At 48.2% G+C, this 17,397-nt stretch overlaps 1 protein-coding gene across 2 annotated transcripts in view; it reads right to left on the bottom strand.

Moving 5' to 3' along the window:
• Positions 1–17,397, bottom strand: part of LOC119433754 (neprilysin-1-like) — a 293,006-nt gene that overhangs the window by 5,597 nt on the left and 270,012 nt on the right. The window contains exons 8-11 of one of the 2 annotated variants that reach the window (XM_049659297.1): positions 17,145–17,171; positions 16,674–16,736; positions 12,712–12,816; positions 12,534–12,610 (exon numbers count right to left, since the gene is read on the bottom strand). The exons of the other annotated variant lie outside the window; for it this stretch is intronic. Of the exons in view, the coding sequence (XP_049515254.1) occupies positions 12,534–12,610; positions 12,712–12,816; positions 16,674–16,736; positions 17,145–17,171 (272 nt within the window). The remainder of the gene's footprint in view (positions 1–12,533; positions 12,611–12,711; positions 12,817–16,673; positions 16,737–17,144; positions 17,172–17,397) is intronic. 2 annotated transcript variants of the gene reach the window in all.

The raw sequence follows: 17,397 nt of genomic DNA, 5'->3' as shown, positions 1-17,397 counted from the left end.
AACGCACGCTACACATGCAATGCTGCCCGGATCGGCAGTGCAGCACTACAGGTGTGTCCCTTCGCACGCGCTGCCCACGGGAAGCGCTTCTCATCAACAGCACCGTTTCACACGCGCCTTCTCGAGGTCATCGAGTCTCTCTTCATGTCGGTCTACTTACGCCGCAGCACACCTGCTTACTTAATCAGCCCATGTTTACGATAATTCATATTGCTACCAAAGCCGCTCACCTTACTTCGTATGACATTGCTGTGTTGCTATCGCATTCATTGCTTCGCCCTTAGGGCGAAACTGTGACATTTTTGTTACAGCCTCGTCTTTCTCACTATATGATTTTCCAATTGACGCGCAAGCACCACGTAACCATACTCAGAGGTTTCGTTGTAGTTTTAGTGAGGGTAAATCAATCCAACGGCGATGGTAAACTCCACGTAAAATTCCACGTAAAATTCCACGTAAAATGCGAACACGTTCTCAAAGCTGAACTAATGCTGCTGTTGTCAAGCATGAGGCCCCGTCTTCCATTCGTGCCCCAGTAGTGGCACATCGGCAGTGGGCAAACTAACAACACTTCACTGGTTGTTAAATAAACCTACAGTAATACACTCAAAAGCTGAAGCGAGCATTTTTACAGCAATAAGTACGTTTGTTAAGAGCACCAAGCCGAGCAAAATGTTTTTACAATGCATCCGTATGGATGGCAAACTAGATGGAACTTGAATGCATATGCTGAGTGCTGTCATGTTTCTAATACACTGCTAATGGTGTTTTTCCAGCTCAATGTGTCAGGCTGGTTACGGGGATGTGAAGGTTTCTCGGATTTCATGAATATATACTAACCGACCGCGTGTTAATGTATTCAACTATTCAGTGGTGGTCCCTTGAAAACCAGTGTAACAGCTCGTCTTTGTGCAGGTTGAGTAGAAACACATCAGCTTAATTTTTACTATAAATATAATCGCTCAACTGTCGTTGCCATGAGTGAGATTAAGAATAAAAGAAATAAGTTTCCGTTCTACTGTGGATGACCTCTGGCTATATAACCGGCGAGCTTTTTCTTCATTTTGATGTTTCCTTTACTTCACATGTGAACGAACGCTATCAATGCTCGAAAATCCTAGAACATGATTTTTGGCCATATAATAAGAGCAAGAAAAGATGGTTCAGGGTGTTTACTTCGCATAAAGGGGTGCGCTGACCAGCGGTGATTAGTTTTAAATGAAAAGGACGCAGTTTCGCCCGAAAGAAAAAACATCGATTGCGATACTAAATTAGCAGAAAGCCGTACGAGCTAAGGATAGTACATTTATCAGCCGTGTTAAATTGTAAACGTTCGCTTGCTAACTAAATTGGCAATCATGGTGTCAGTGCCCACAAAAAAAAATGTCACAGTTTCGCCCTAAGGGCGAAGCAATGAATGCGATAGCAACACAGCAATGTCATACGAAGTAAGGTGAGCGGCTTTGGTAGCAATATGAATTGTAGTAAACATGAGCTGATTAAGTAAGCAGGTGTGCTGCGGCGTAAGTAGACCGACATGAAGATAGACTCGATGACCACGAGAAGGAGCGTGTGAAACGGTGGTGTTGATGAGAAGCGCTTCCCGTGGGCAGCGCGTGCGAAGGGACACACCTGTAGCGCTGCACTGCCGATCCGGGCAGCATTGCATGTGTAGCGTGCGTTGGAAAATGTGGCCCGACTATTACTAACTGAATGAACAAGCTTGGTGTGAGCGCGCACAAACAAACACAAATAGATCACACTAAATGACTGCAGACAACGACTGTCAAAACGCTGGCAGCAAGCATACGCCGCAGCGGGCGAAGGTACGTGCGGTCTATCGCTTCAACGGAAACTGAGCAGCGAATGCACGGCGCATAAAGGTCAGAGCCGTGTGGAGATAAGAGACGGTGCGGACGAGCGACGAGCGCGGTTGTTGGCAGAGGAGAAGTGCGCCCCCCCCCCCCCCCCCGCTCCCTCCGGCGCTGGCTTCCTGCTTCCTTGCTTGCGCGTGGGATATGAGTGCGTTCGCTCTCCGTGATAGCGCGCGTCCCCGCACGCTTCCGCTCGGGCATACGGCGCGCGGCGAAGATTTTATCTATAGGGAACCTGACGGCGACGACGACGGCGACGCCGACGGCAGAAATCCGGTTGAAGTGTCCATATAATTGCTATCGCAATAAAACACGGACACATCGCACTCGATGGCCGCGGACACTCGCTGTCAAAACATTGGCATGAGGAAACTCGCGGTAGCAACGAGCGAAGTGACTTCGTGCGGTCTGTCGCTTCAATGCAAACTGAGCGACGAGAACACGCAGCACGCACAAAGCTACAAGCCGCCGACGCACCTATACTGTGCCCCCAACGCTGATCCCTCTCAAGGGACGGCAGCACGGCCACGCGCAGCCGCCACATATGTAGCTGCAGCCGGAGTAAAACGCCGCCCCCCTCCCCTCCGTCCCCTCTTACCGGTGCCTGGCGCACGGTCAAAAACGGTGCAATTCCTGCCCGCCTTCCTCTCATTCTTGCAGGCGAGATTGAGCCGCCATCGCTGACTCACCTTCTCACGCTTTCACCCGCATGGGCGATAAAATCGGCGCGCGGTGAAGATTTTATTGCCCTTGCACTTTATACGGAACCTCACGGCAACGGCGACGGCATAAATGCGCTTGGAATGTCAATATAATTGCTCGCGCAATAAAAAAAATGTGGACAGCTTGCACTAGTGGTGCAAGGCTGGAGTAAACAGCGGAGTTGGCGAACGACTTATTTTCTTCCAGGTTTTACTAGGCTTGGCTATGTTTTGCTAGGAATTGCTAAGTGCTGCTAGGCATGGTATTCCGAATCGGCTCGCCGCCGACGCGCAGATTCTTGCCCGGCCGCGCGACGCGCTTTAAGATGAGCGGCTTCTTCGGCTGTCCTGATTTATTTGGTCGTGCCATGTCAAGGAAACATGTACTCGCCATAGAGGCAACGAGACTTCTGCCGCCGTTGCGGCGGCTCCGAGCTTTATCTCCCCGCTGAACTCATACTCATATTATTTTTTTGAATTCTGCCTAATTACATAATTAGTCTCAAATAATTATTAACTACTCAAATATTATAATTAGATGAAAAGTGTCAATGAGAAAATTGTAGCGCAACATGAGAAACTGTTTTTGTTGCTCAATACGTTCTACATAAAGGCGTTTTTCCGAGTGTGAGAGAAGCCCCCGAATACACGCAAAGTGTCTCGAGCGGCGAGTCGCGCAGCAATTTTGCGTGTATTCGCGGGCTTCTTTCACGCTCGGAAAAACACTTTTATGTAACAGGTATTGAGCAACAGAAACCCGTATCAGGAGTTTTTCATGTTGCTCTACAATTTTGTCATTGACACTTTTCATTAATTATAATATTTGAGTAGTTTATAACTATTAAGACTAATCATGTAATTAGGCAGAATGCAAAAAAAATATGAGTATTTTTAAGCGACGGCAAACATTACGTTGGTTTTACCCAGCTACGGTGCAATTGCATATTTTTAAATCGTGGTGCGCGATAGTTGGGACACCCTGTATATGCCAAGCGCACGATGTATCTACGTTGCAGTCGTGGTGACAAAGTAATTTGAAGAAAGGAGAATTTCGCCCCGCTAGCGTCAGATTTTCGCGACGCTTGCTTTGAGGCTAAATAATGTGAGACTGTGTTTGCATGTACAATGCGTATTTAGGTTTTTTCATGAAAAATGTATCTGTCAGTACCTGTTCACAATTAAGTACAATGCTTAAAGAGCTATTGAGAGGCCACGAAGCATCCGGTACGATATTCAGCACCCAAACAATAGATATACATGTCCCATTTCTGAAACTTACGTATAGTACATGTCTGTATTTCACATACCAGAGCGTGACCATAGCAGAATTAGTCAAGTGACCTGGCTGCAGAGTTCTCTTGTAAACGGGCTTACGCGCAATTCAAGGAAGGACATTTTCAAGTACACATACAAGACTGTCATTGATTCATTCCCATTTTATGTTTCTCACAACCACTAACGAACTATTACAGCATTTCACAACAATGTGTTCCAGTTTCTGTTGTACCCGCCGTGGTTGCTCAGTGGCTATGGTGTTGGGCTGCTGAGCACGAGGTCGCGGGATCGCATCCCGGCCACGGCGGCCGCATTTCGATGGGGGCGAAATGCGAAAACACCCGTGTACTTAGATTTAGGTGCACGTTACAGAACCCCAGGTGGTCCAAATTTCCGGAGTCCCCTACTACGGCGTGCCTCATTATCAGAACTGGTTTTGGCACGTAAGACCCCATAATTGATTGATTGAGTTTCTGTTGTGTTTGTATCTAACTAGTTCAATAAAAGTCAACAAAAATCAACTGTAGTAATAATTTGTCTACAAAGCGCTCGCCTTCTACATTAATAGCGCGCTTAAAGACACAAACGTCTGCATGAATTAAATAGCGAATTATACAGGGTGTCCTTTCTTATGTAAAACTATATATATATTTGTTTTAAATTCTTGTTTCAGATACCAGCAATCCGTTTCTTTATCTGGGTTGCATTTAACACGTGGACATTACTTTCTAAAGGAGTGGTACGTGCATAAGTTGCTAATTGACAAAGTCGGGCCAATTATCTTTTTAATTATTAACTTTAGCGCACATGCTGCTATGATGGAAATGAACATGTTAACATACAGGGCCTATTCAGTTAACCAATTTTGTAACTAGTACCAGTTTCAATATATACGCGAAAATATATAAGTACATATATGCGTATAAGAATATAAGTTCAATATATAAGTATGGGCCAAGAATCCCTTGGTGTCATCTGTACTTTCTTCCTGCTCTGCGAATATATGTAATGCTCGAGGGTAGTATTCAGGACACCAGCTGATTTTGCTGACTTTGACTTCGTATATCTCGAAATTGGTGCTAAAGTTACAAAACTGGTTCCGACTGAATAAGTCTTGCGCGCTGACGGCCTCTAATTCTGCTATTACGACATGTGCCCTAAAGCGATTAATGAAAAATATAATAATTCGTGCGACTTTCAATCAAATGCTGCTGCACTTGTAACTTATCCCGAATGTAATGTTTGCAGTTAAGGTAACTCGGTTGAAGAAGCAGAATATTTGGTATCTCCTCCAGGGGCCTTAAAAATAGACATAAGAAAAAGAAAAGCACTCAGTGCATGGGTAAAAAAAGGAAAGAAAAGCATACATATACATGCCGGCAAAAGAATGCTGGCCGTGGACAAGCCGCGTTGTGACCGTCGTGCGGAAGTCGTTGGCCCGTACGGCGGCCACGACGTTGGCCCGATGCCGAGTGCCGACCACCGGCAGGTGGTCGGCAAACAGATTGGCCACGTGCAACAACCTAGCCCGGCCCGACCCAGAAGGCCGAGATCGGGCCTTCCTCTTTGGGCGGCCGCCCTATTTCCTGCCGAGCTCATTTTTTTTGCTTGAGATGTCAAGGCAACATGTGCATGGCACGGAGAGGAGTTGAAGCACACGCCACCCTGCGAGGTAGTTGCTAGGCAACGCGCGGTGACGTCATCGCCAGAAGCAGTTTTTCGCATACGCGGCGCAATCAAGAGCTTATACACCTCCACTGCTAAAATAATATTCCCGGAATGACTCCCAAACGCCGTCGTCACTCCTCTCGGCTTCGCTGCCGCTTTCTGTGGCTACAACTTGCTATACGTTTAGCTACAGCTAATATGAACCGCCATTCATTACATTCATCAGTTAAAGTGGGCCTCCAGGTGCATCTCGACTAGAGATACTTCATGCCAGCGCACGTCAAAAGATTAGGCTTTAGACCCACCACGCATAAGATCTGATTGACATTTCTGTAATTCAACAGTATGAATCGCCTTTGCTCATTTAAACTCACTTTGTTACCACACCCTCCTTCGCCCTCACCTGACAGCGTCCGCCCTCCCCCACTTCATCTTCAATAATCTTCCCGAGGGCGAACTTTCACATCACCATAACCTCACCATGTGAGTGTGAGTGTATATGAGGGTGAAGGTGGCCCTTGTGAGGGTGCCCATGTCTATCGCAGAGCGATTAAGAAAGATAACACTATGGCGCATTACTACTTCTGTCTATCCAGAAAATGGAATAATATGTGGAAAAATAGCTCATCGTGAAACATAAGAAATTGTTGAATTGCACGAGAAGCACGCGACGGTAGTTCAGATTTGGCTGCAACGTGTGGACTAGATGGGAAAGTGCAGAAATTTTGCGTTAGTTTTTCGAAACAGTGCACGCTTTCAGCAGTCTACTATTTTGTTTGCGGTTGTGCACATCGACTTCCCGACATGGTCTTTCGAAGAAATATAGTTGTATTCATGCTTTCAAGGTTTAGGATAGCAATCACCATAATATCGAAACGCCTGTTTCATACAAAAAACATCAATGTTAATATGTTTTGCGACTGATGGATATCATTTCAGTAATACAATATTTGGTACTTCGCTTGATGATTTATAATTTGTTCTACGAGTATTGTTTCTTTAATTATATCACAGCACCTCATTTTATTTAATTTCGGCACGTTTGCAAAAACCTCTACCGTGGGTTAGTGCCTTTAACTGAAAACAAGTTGAAGAGCTTGAGCAGCTCTTCCAATCCCTTGAAATACGGAACCCGGTAAAGAACTCGGCATATTGCGAGTCTGGTGATAGTCAACGAAAATCGCGAAAGAACAGAAAATGGAACAACATTAATGTTTAGACAGGAAGGCGCTAGGGAGGGGGGGGGGGGGGTAGGTTGATTAGCTCCTTTGCTGCAATGCTTCTTTCTATATAATGGTAAAAGAAAGCCACTTAGATATTCCAGCCAGTAGATAGTGATTAGAATGGATTGTTGAAGGCATTTTTGCATTCCGTGTGGCCCTCTGCGGCGCCGAAAGTGTTGAAGAATTGCTGCTCCTCTGACACTTTGCTGACTCTTCCTTACATAGAGCCCTAACGAAAGGTTATTAAAATTAAAATATGGCGTTTTAGATGCCAAAATCATAATCTCATTATGAGGCACGTCATAGTGGTGGACTACGGACTTATTTGGACCACCTGGGGATCTTTAACGTGCACCTAAATCTAAGTACACGGGTGTTTTCGCATTTCGCCCCCATCGAAATGCGGCCGCAGTGGCCGGGATTCGATCCCTCGACCTGATGCTTAGCAGCCCAACACCATAGCCAATAACAACCACGGCGGGTCACGAAAGGATACGCTAAAAAATATTTAGGTTGTATGCGCTAGAATAATTTCATGCGATGAGGTACTACTCTTATAAACTTGCACAATACAAGAACGTTGTCTAAAGAAAAGACATGTATGCGCTCTCACTTCCCATTTTTGTTTTGCAAATTTTGTGAAATAAGAAAAACAAACGGTAATAAAACGGCGAAACCACGCGTACACTTTACCTGTCCTAATATTTTTTATCTTATTCTTAGGAGACGGCCAGGGGGCGCCGACTAGTACGGAGGTGAACACATCGGCTCCTGCTACTTCATATGTTTTCGGCTGGAAACTTGTGGTTCCTGTGGCTGAACTTTACGTCATTCCACGCAGTTTATTATGAGGACTACGCCGATACCGGACTTTTCTCGGTGAGCGGTCCTATTGCAGAATTTTTGGAGCTTTTCTGCCAGACCACGCCGAACGCCGCTAGGTCACCAGCCTACTTCCCCGGCGAAAACGCTGCGGAAGGGACTCTCGTCCCGCACGGCCGTTATTTTTCTACCACAAGATGTCTATGCAAATTGTAGTTGAAGGGGAGGACATTACCCCCGAAGAGTGCCTTGAATCCGGATGGACTACGGCCCTTTCGAATCGCAAGCAACAAGTGCGTTGTTGCTTGCGCAATGAATGCGATAGCAACACAGCAATTTCATACGAAGTAAGGTGAGCGGCGCACGCAAGTTCAGCACAACGTGGCGGCTTCTCAGGAGGACGCCGCACTCTCGCTGGCGTGAAGAAGCGTCTCGCCGTCGCATCGCGACTCCCCTGTCTAACGAGGGAGCATTATAGAATCATCGTTAGACCTCGAGGTGGCCTGAACGTCAAAAATGTAAGCCAAATCAAGGTGGCCCACGCCCTGGTGATGGCAGCGCAAATCATCCCGGCCGAGATAGCCGACGACATTGTGTGTCCAAACCCTATGCCGAACATTCTCGTCGTGAGTACGCCGGTCACAAAGAACGCACGAGCATATTCTAGAATCGAAGCAATCATGGTCGGGAAGGCCAACTATGAGGTCAGCTCTTACTTGGCCGCACCGGACAACACATGTAAGGGGGTCGTCAGAGGCGTCGATCTGGACTTAATCAAGAGCAGCTCAGGAGCATGATTGTGCAGCCGGGAAACCCCAGAGCATGGGAGGTCAAGCGCATCAAGACCACTACAACGGACGTACAAGGATCGCAGAACTCGAGCGCGAAAACGCTTTGCTAAGGAGCGCCTTTGAGCGTCTTAAAGCAGAGGTAGCCGAACTAAAGTTGGCGGCCGCGTCGCCGCCTTCGCAGTCGCCTCCCCCCCCCCCCCTCCCCCATCAGGGACGGTTGACATGCACATTGAGACCCCGTCAGAGACGCCTGCAGCTGGGCGCCCCGCTAAGAAGAGAGCCCTGCCCGAACCCTTATGAGATGAGGGATTGGAAGAGCTCAAATCTGAGTTTAAGGAATTGAAGAACGACATGAGAGAGTTTCAGACCGAATTAAGGATTACGCTCAAGTCCCCTGGCGAGGCGTTCTCCTCTCTGAGCGTGATGGTTGGAGTGCTCGAATATGCGGTTGGTATTGGGTCGTCGGATTCGGCGTTTAGAGAACCGTCTTTGAAATTATTAATCATGGAGGGTCGACCTAGCATCACCGTAATTTGGCAGTGGAACTGTTGTGGATCCCAGCGTAAGAAAGCGGTCCTGCAGCACTTCATTAGATCTCATCCTAACAAGCCGCCCATTATCCTACTCCAGGAAACGTGGACAGACTCATTCACCCTATCGGGATATAGGTCTCACTGTATTTTTGGGCAAGATAAAAGGGGCCTCTGCACCCTTGTGTCGAAGAAGTTAACCGCCATAGTTCACGATATTTCCATGAACCATACTAAGGCTGAGCACTTGTTAATCGAGCTCGTACCAAACGGGCAGCTTAGGAACAGCCTCTTCAATCTCAACATTTACAGTACTCCTAGGGACATGAGACAACGCTTCACGTCACTCGTGTCCAAGGCAGTCGGGAAGGTGGGCGGGGCCCCAATCATAATTGCCGGAGACTTTAGTGCCTCACATCAGGAGTGGGGATATCACCACACTAACGCAAAGGATAGAGATCTATGGCAGGCGGCTTCGGACCACAACCTCACTCTATTCACTGATCCCTCTTCCCTACCAGAACTGGCAATTCATGTCCCAGAGACACCACTCCGGATGTCACCTTTGTGGCCAACTCAAGGTCGGTAATCTGGCACAACCTTAACAAAAGTCTCGGTAGTGATCACTACATTCTCGCCACCTCGATGGAAGTACAGAGCAGGCCCCCGAGGAATTCAAATTGACAGATTGGGACCTTTTCCGCACAATCAGGGAGCAGGGTGCTGAGGACCACCAGTTACCGGAGTCTTTCGACCACTGGGTAGCCCAACACAAACAGGATGTGGCTGCGGCCACCAAGTGCATAGTTCCTGATTTTAAGGTCGACAGGATGGACAGCCGTCTAGCGCGCTTGCTCGAAGCAGAAAACGCACTTCTAGTGAGGTGAAAGGGACGAAAGCTCAACCGTTGGCTCCACAAAAAGACCGCTGAGCTGAATCGCGAAATTGAGGAACACTGTCAGATGCTCTCTAGGCAACAGTGGGACGACGTTTGTAGCTCGGTCGTTGGCCAGATGCGCACAGGTGGCAAGTGGAACTTGCTTAAGCACCTGCTCAATGAATCAAACTCGAAACCCAACCAGAGGGGGGCAATCGACAAAATCCCCCAAGTGGCCAAGCAGGAACACTCAAACAAAAGATACTCGAAATACTGAAAACATATCTGCCGGTTGATCTCTCGTGCGACGCCGACTATCCTCCTCACGAGGCTTCGCACGCGGATTCTCTAGACGAACCTTTCAGCACGGCTGAAGTGAGGGAGGCCCTCATGGGACTGAATGGGCGATCGGCCCCGGGCCCGGACGGGATCTCCAATAGGCTCCTTCGTAATCTGGACGATGCTTCCATACAAACACTCACGGATGAGATTAATAAGGTGTGGGAACAGGGAGTCGTTCCGAAATCGTGAAAACTGGCGTCAGTCATTCTTATCCCGAAACTGGGACACCCCCTCGGTCTCTTTAATGTAAGGCCCATATAGCTTACATCCTGTATAGGCAAGGTGGCCGAACACGTCATTAACAAGCGCATTTCTAAACACATTGAAGAGCATGGTCTCTTTCCGTACAACATGATTGGCTTCGGGCCGGCACTCTCGACCCAGGACACCATGATGTTGATCAAACATCAGATTATCGACGTGCAGACGAGAGATGCCAGGGCAATCCTGGGCCTTGACCTGGAAAACGTCTTTGACAATCTCTTGCACACGCATATTCTCAAACCTATCTCTAGTTTGACTTGGCACATAGATTCCATGCATTCATCAGCTCCTTCCTCAAAAGCATAACGGTCACGATTAAGATAGGATATCTCAAATCAGAACCACTCATTCTTGGCTCCAAAGATATGCCACAAGGTTCGGTGGTCTCACCACTTTTATTAAACATTGCTCTCTGTGGGCTCTCCAAGAGGCTTTCTCAAGTCGAGGGCATAAGTCATACCCTTTACGCCGACGATATCACCGTCTGGTGTACGGGCGGCAGCGAGGGAGAGTAGAAGAGGCACTCCAACAGGCTGTGGATTACACCGAGGCTTTCCTTAGTGAAACCGGACTTGGACCCTCTCCGAGCAAGTCGGAACTTTTGCTGTACAGACCCAAGAGAAGGGGCGTCAAACCTAAGAACTGGGTCCCCCTCTCGGACGTCAATGAAAAGCTTCGCACCAGTTCTGGTCCTCTCATCCCTAGGGTAGAGGTCATCAGAGTTCTTGGCAGGTTTATGGTCTGCCCATTAGTGCTAATGGCACTAATGGGCAGACCATAAACAAGCTGACAGGTAAAACAGAAGGCATGGTTATGCTTATTACTATAATCTCCAACTTTCGAGGTGGCCTCAGGGAGGGCAATTTACTGAGGTTGTTCCACGCTTATTTAATGAGTAACATTACCTACGTTGCTGCCATACACTGCTGGCAGGGTCATGAAAAGACTAAGTTCAATCTCCTGATCCGCAAGAGCATCAAGAGAGTGCTAGGTCTCCCTTCGAGCCCTAGCACGGAACGCCTTATGAAACTGGGTATTCACAACACGTTGGAAGAGATAATCGAGGCGCAGCATATGGCTCAGACGCCCAGGCTCTCTTCCTCGGCCTCGCGCAGGAGCATCTTGGCCGTCCTAGGATGTAATCCAGCTCTAGAAGAGGAACACAAACATAATCTCACTATGGAGCGAAGGACTTACATTACAGTCTCTCCTTTGCCCCCAACGTGCACCCGCAGCACAATGAGGGAGACGGAGGTCCAGGGGTCAAGCCCTGCTCAAAGACGTTCGTGCAAACCCACAGTCTGCATGCTTCGTAGACGCGGCGCAGTACGGCTGATCGGCCAACTTCTCGGCCGTCACGGTTCATCACACAGGTTCTGTTTTCCACTCTGCTTCTATCAGGAACGCCACTCCAGCTAAGGCTGAGCAGGTAGCTATCGCCCTTGCTCTTCTTGACGATTCTAAGCAACAGATCTACACAGACTCACGAGCGGCGGTCAGGGCCTTTGCGCCCGGATCGGTATCAGCTGAAGCAACTCGCATTTTAGGTCACAGGGATATTTCTCCTCACACAATCATCTGGTTTCCGGCTCACCTCAGATCGCATCTGGCCTCCATGGCCAACTTGAACGAGATCGCCCACGCCCGAGCGCGCGAACTGACCTGCCGCGCTGGGCAACCTAGGGGATCTTCAGACTCCAATCTAGCAGTCTTTAGGGACGTTCTCCTCACTTTTAATGAAATCATCAAGCATTATCAGTGGGGCAGGAGGGTCTTCCTCCTTCCTCACGCAAAGCTCTCTAGAGCACAGGCATCTAGCCTCCGCATGCTTCATACCAGGTCATATCCCAGTCTTTATACCCACAGCCAGTTCATCAAAGCCCTTGATCCAGCATGCCCGCACTGTGGCGCCGCTTGTAGGTTAGACCACATGCTCAGGCAGCGCTCCACATTACAGGGTCCTCAACACATAACCGAAGAGGAATGGAAGTCCATGCTCAGGAGCTCAGACCTTCCACATCAACTCAGGGCCGTCCAGAGGGCCCGCGACGCGGCGGTGAGGCTCGGCCTACCCATCCCGACGTGGGAGCGGCCCGCTGCTCTACCACCTTGAGCGGTAGCGCTCCTAAGGAGCCCAATAAAGTTCTCTGTCTGTCTTGTTCTTACCTGTTTCGCGCAGGGGTGATATCCCACGATGATATCTCTTTGGTGAGCCAATTCTTGTCTGTAATTTTGCACTGAGCCTGTGGAAATAAGGCAAACCAATAGCAACCATTATAACAGAACTTAAGAAATTTGTGCCCATATCGAATATAATTTGTTCATCCAAACGCAGACATCCTACCCTAGCACTCGAAATGAAGAACAGCTGCACTCCGGTGATGTTCTCCAGACCAGATAGGCGAGTGTCTACATTCGCACATTCGTCTTCAAGTACTCTGGAGTATGCCTGTAAATGAAACAGAGAATGATTGAGTTAGTCTGTAATCAAAATGTGAGACCTAGCTTTCAGTTCACATAGGGGTTATGTAGCAATGGAATTCCTTCAGTTTTACTTCATTTTATGCAGCCTAATGATTGAAAATTTTTTAACTTTGGTAGTAGCCGGTGGCAGAAACAATGAGCGGGAAGGGTCTTAGGTTATTTTCAAAATATGGACCGAATGTATATTTATGTCAATAGTATACTTTGTCCATGATAAGGCGTAGCAATCCTGTGCTGCTACACTTTTTTATGCCAGATGGTGTAACCACACTTCTGTGTTTCTGTGCTTAATTTCAGCTTGTTTCCGTTTAACGCCGTCTGTCATAATGGCCTTTATAAGGAAAATTTCAAGGTGAGGCGAATAGCAATAGGATACGTTCGGAAGACTGGGTGTTTTCCTGGCAAGGAGTACGTTGCGAGGTTTAGAGCGTGCAGTACGTGCAAGGAGCCTATCGTAAAGGGTAACGTGCCTCGTTTCAGCACTACGAACGGGTACGTATCTCCTCCTTTGCCTCCGCACATACCCAAGCTCAACACCGTCGATGACCGACTGATTGCGCCACGCCTTCCATTCATGTGCGGCCTGCGTCCGACATCCTGAACCCGGAACAGTACTATAACCATACGCGTATGACGAACGAAGAACAGCGAGTTTCTGCGGGAGATCATCTACCCTGCCATCACGCCAGGGTCCAAGCCCCTTTGGGTCTTCCTTACGGGCCCCGCGAGTTGCGGCAAGACGTTCGTTCTTCGGCTCGTGATTGACGTGTATAATCCATACTGCAACGGCGGCAGTTCCGATTCCGCGTAAGAAGCCTACATGGTCTGCGCCAGCACAGGCAAGGCGGCAGTTGCAGTTGGGGTAAGGACCGTCTACGCAGTCTTCAAGTTCACTTGTCAACGTGACGGTGGTCTGAGCGATAGTGACCTAAACACGTCATCATAGACGAAGTGAGCATGCTCTCTGCCGACGCGTTCGATCGCATCAACCGACGCGTTCGATCGCATTTATACACGAATGGAACATTCCCTATACAAGCCATTCGAATCATTGGCTGCTCACTAGAGTGGACTCACGGGATCGTCTGGTTCCCCGGGCACGAAGGCCTGCGGGCCAACGAAGAGGCGGACTGCGCAGCTCGAGGTCTCACTAGCAAAGTGGCTGACCACACCCTCATTCAGCCCCCGACAGACCGAGTAGCCACCCACGAGTTATTAACCACAAGTGAACAAACACTGGAGGACCAACGTCTCACAAGAAGACATACGCTCCCCTGCACAAATCTCTCAATAGACTCCAGGCTAGGGACTGGTGCCGCCTGAGAACAAACAAACACCCACCCTTGTCCCCGCTACACGCCATCTCCCCAGACAGATACAACTCCCAGACATGCCCTGGTGTAGCACACACAGAGCGACATTCGCGCACATAACGCATCAATGCACAGACAGACCGGACGAGCCACTCTCGCCATGAGTCACAGCACACACACTCAATACGTGGTCTCCGGAGGCAAGATTCTCCAATCTGGACCTGAGAAGCCAACTGGCGACCCTCGACCAGGCCCGGCGAGCCACGGTTGCCAGCCTTGTCAGAGGGAACCACCCAGAAATAAACTGCGCATAGCTTTCTCTGTCAATAAAGTTTCACCACCACCACCACCACCCTCACCCTGAATATGCACAGAAAGACGGGGCTTGTCTGCCGGTGCAGGCAGTTTCCCGTGGTTCAGGCCGGTGCCGTTACTGTTCGCAAGTCGCAGGAGGCCACCTACTCGGACGCGCTCAGACGTGGTGTACGAGTACGACCGTAGGCATCCTCACAAGCTGATCTACGTTGCACTCAGTAGGTGCACGGACATCATCCGGCTATACCTCACCCACGCCAAGGGAGATCACAGCTTCTGCCACGCCCGAGAGAACCGGGACCACGACCTGCTGGACGAGTTTCGGCGGCTAGGGAGCCACCACCTTCCCACCTTCACCAAAGCGTATGCATCTAGACTCGCCGAACTGCAATATGCCTTCTCGCTGGCGGCTCTCAACGTTAGGTCGCTGCGCCTGCACGCGCCGGACGTGGTCCACGAGTCCCTAGTCAGGTGGGTGTCCCTCCTGTGTCTCTCCGAGACGTGGTCCAATTTCTTCGTTCAAATCGATGGTTACACCGGCGTCGCGTGCGACCGTCTAGTTGACTCGCGAGCGGGCTGAGTTGCCATATACGTGCGGAACGACGTAGCCGCCGCGTTTCATCCACCACCCAAGAATTAGAAAGCATGAGGTGTTGTGCCGACGCGTGTGCTGTAAAGATAGCTGACGGGACGGTCGTTGCCACCGTGTACGTTCAACCTGCCTCTTCCAAGCACGACGTAGAGGAATTTATGAAGGAACACTTTGGATTGCTGCTCGATATGGCTGATGACGATCTTACTACAGTCCACGTCGTTGGCGACTTCAGCATGGACGTGTAGCGGCCAGATGGCTAGGGCTACAGTGCTACACCAATCCCAAGGTGCCAACGACCACGAGGCGCTCGTGTTTCGGACTTGACCTCCGCCACGATCCTGTCCATCGTCGTCACCGAACCCTTCGCCGTCTACCATAGCGCCCACAGAGCAATAGTACCTTCCGTGAAAAAATAAACCGCACCAAAGCATTTATATATCTCTGTGTTCTACATCTAGATATACCATCCATACAGCTTCGATGGTTATCCACCTTCAGAGACCCTCACACGGACATCAACCGGCTATACCTTACCCACACCAAGGGAGATCACCATGCCCTGAATTTTTTGACAGCAATTTTTTTTCCAAGTGAGAACAAAAGTCTGGAGGGCAGCATAGAGCACTGTGCGCATTTCGGGATGAGCGCAATGAACTAATAATAAGGTGCTCTGTTTAAACAACTACGTTTCTCTCACTATTCCTACGTCTTGTACATTGTGAGTTGCAATTTGCTTGTCTAATTAGGTTTAAATATGCGTTCCATATGAATATCATCGAACTACAAGTACACGCGCATTCATGATTCAACCCTGTGAGCCGCTCACCTCAAATGTACATGGCGCTTGGCCTTCCTTGCTTCGTGGTCAGCCAGTGCAATGTGTAGCTTAAGGTAATATGTGCGCCTAATATTCATTCTACAAGCACACGAATGATTTTTGCTTTGCTTCGGAATAAAGAATCGAGGCTCCGTAAACATGGTTGTTAATTTGGGCTTGCCCTCGTGCTGGTGCTGCACCGCACTTGATTTTTATTTAAAAGTGAACGCGATAATGAAGCGCAGTTACCTGTTTTGACATCTTTCGCAATGTGAAGCGAACAGCTCGCAGGATGGCTCTGCAGTAATACTAATAATCACAAAACACGCAGCCTAAACATTTAAGAGTAATTTGGGAGGTTTAGCAAACTGAACAGCCATGAGCTCATGAATGTTCATGCTAAATGATATATTTTCATATTGCTTTGTCATGTTTTAGGGGCGTCTATAACTTGCATGCACTCAGAAAAATTAATGGGCAATTTTTCGAAACTTAGTACTATTTATTCACCATTTGTTCAAAAACTTCGGCAGAGGGGAAACTGGTTTCATCCGGGGTTACGGCCCCATTCTTATAAATACATCTAGCACGTTTCCTAAAAAATGTTATCGTGCGTAAAAACCTGTTCTCGCATGCAACCACATTATGTATCAAGAACACTCCTCAAAAAAATGAGCACCTGCAATAGTTTGATATTATGTGCCATTGGCGTAAGAATATTAGTTACCACTTCATCGAAATTATAGGAGATCAATATTCACGTAAGGCATTTTTAAACCCACTTTGAAAGCCGTCTGAAGGCCAGTGTTGTCAGCAATGTCTTGGTCCGTGCCTGCACCCGGCATCTGCGATGGAAGGTATAAAATAAACCCACAGTGCATAGTGTTAGGTGGAAATGGTACGGAAAATGCGTCACATTTGTTTCACCGTTATATCTTTTAAACTGCGTATCTTGTTCGTAAATTAAATATTGATTGCATTCCGAAAATGATCCGATGCTTTATCCCATACCGCCCCTCACAGTCCGCGAGTGGCTAAAGATAAACGTCATAGTTTAAATTTTGTTTCATACTATACCGTTTCTGTTGCCATTGGGTGTTTAATACGTGAGATCTCTATGCCTCCACAATTTAAAACAGCAGGCGTAGGTGCCTGCAGTACTGATATTACTTAATAGTTCTAGCGGTCTCGTTGCAAAGTTTTCAATGAGTGCATGTATATTAAAGTCAAGGACATGAATACAAAATACTTACCCTTAGGGTGGCACTCCGATCAAGTTCCTAAAATAAATATTGTTTGCGTTATAAATGCTCGTAATATCATTCAAGGGGGCATTTTTAAATGAGCGTAAATGTAATTCAACATGGAAAATAAACTGTTATAATGAGATATCTCGTCTCACGCGTTAAACTATGGGCTGTCTTACGAGACATCAAGAACAAAGAACACTACAATAGTACATTTGAAATGGCGACCACTCCTACAAGTAATACGCACTGGCAGTAA

The sequence above is a fragment of the Dermacentor silvarum genome, chromosome 11 (genome assembly GCF_013339745.2).
Source record: "Dermacentor silvarum isolate Dsil-2018 chromosome 11, BIME_Dsil_1.4, whole genome shotgun sequence".
NCBI classification, from domain to species: domain Eukaryota; kingdom Metazoa; phylum Arthropoda; class Arachnida; order Ixodida; family Ixodidae; genus Dermacentor; species Dermacentor silvarum.
This window is presented reverse-complemented; position numbering and strand designations above follow the sequence as displayed.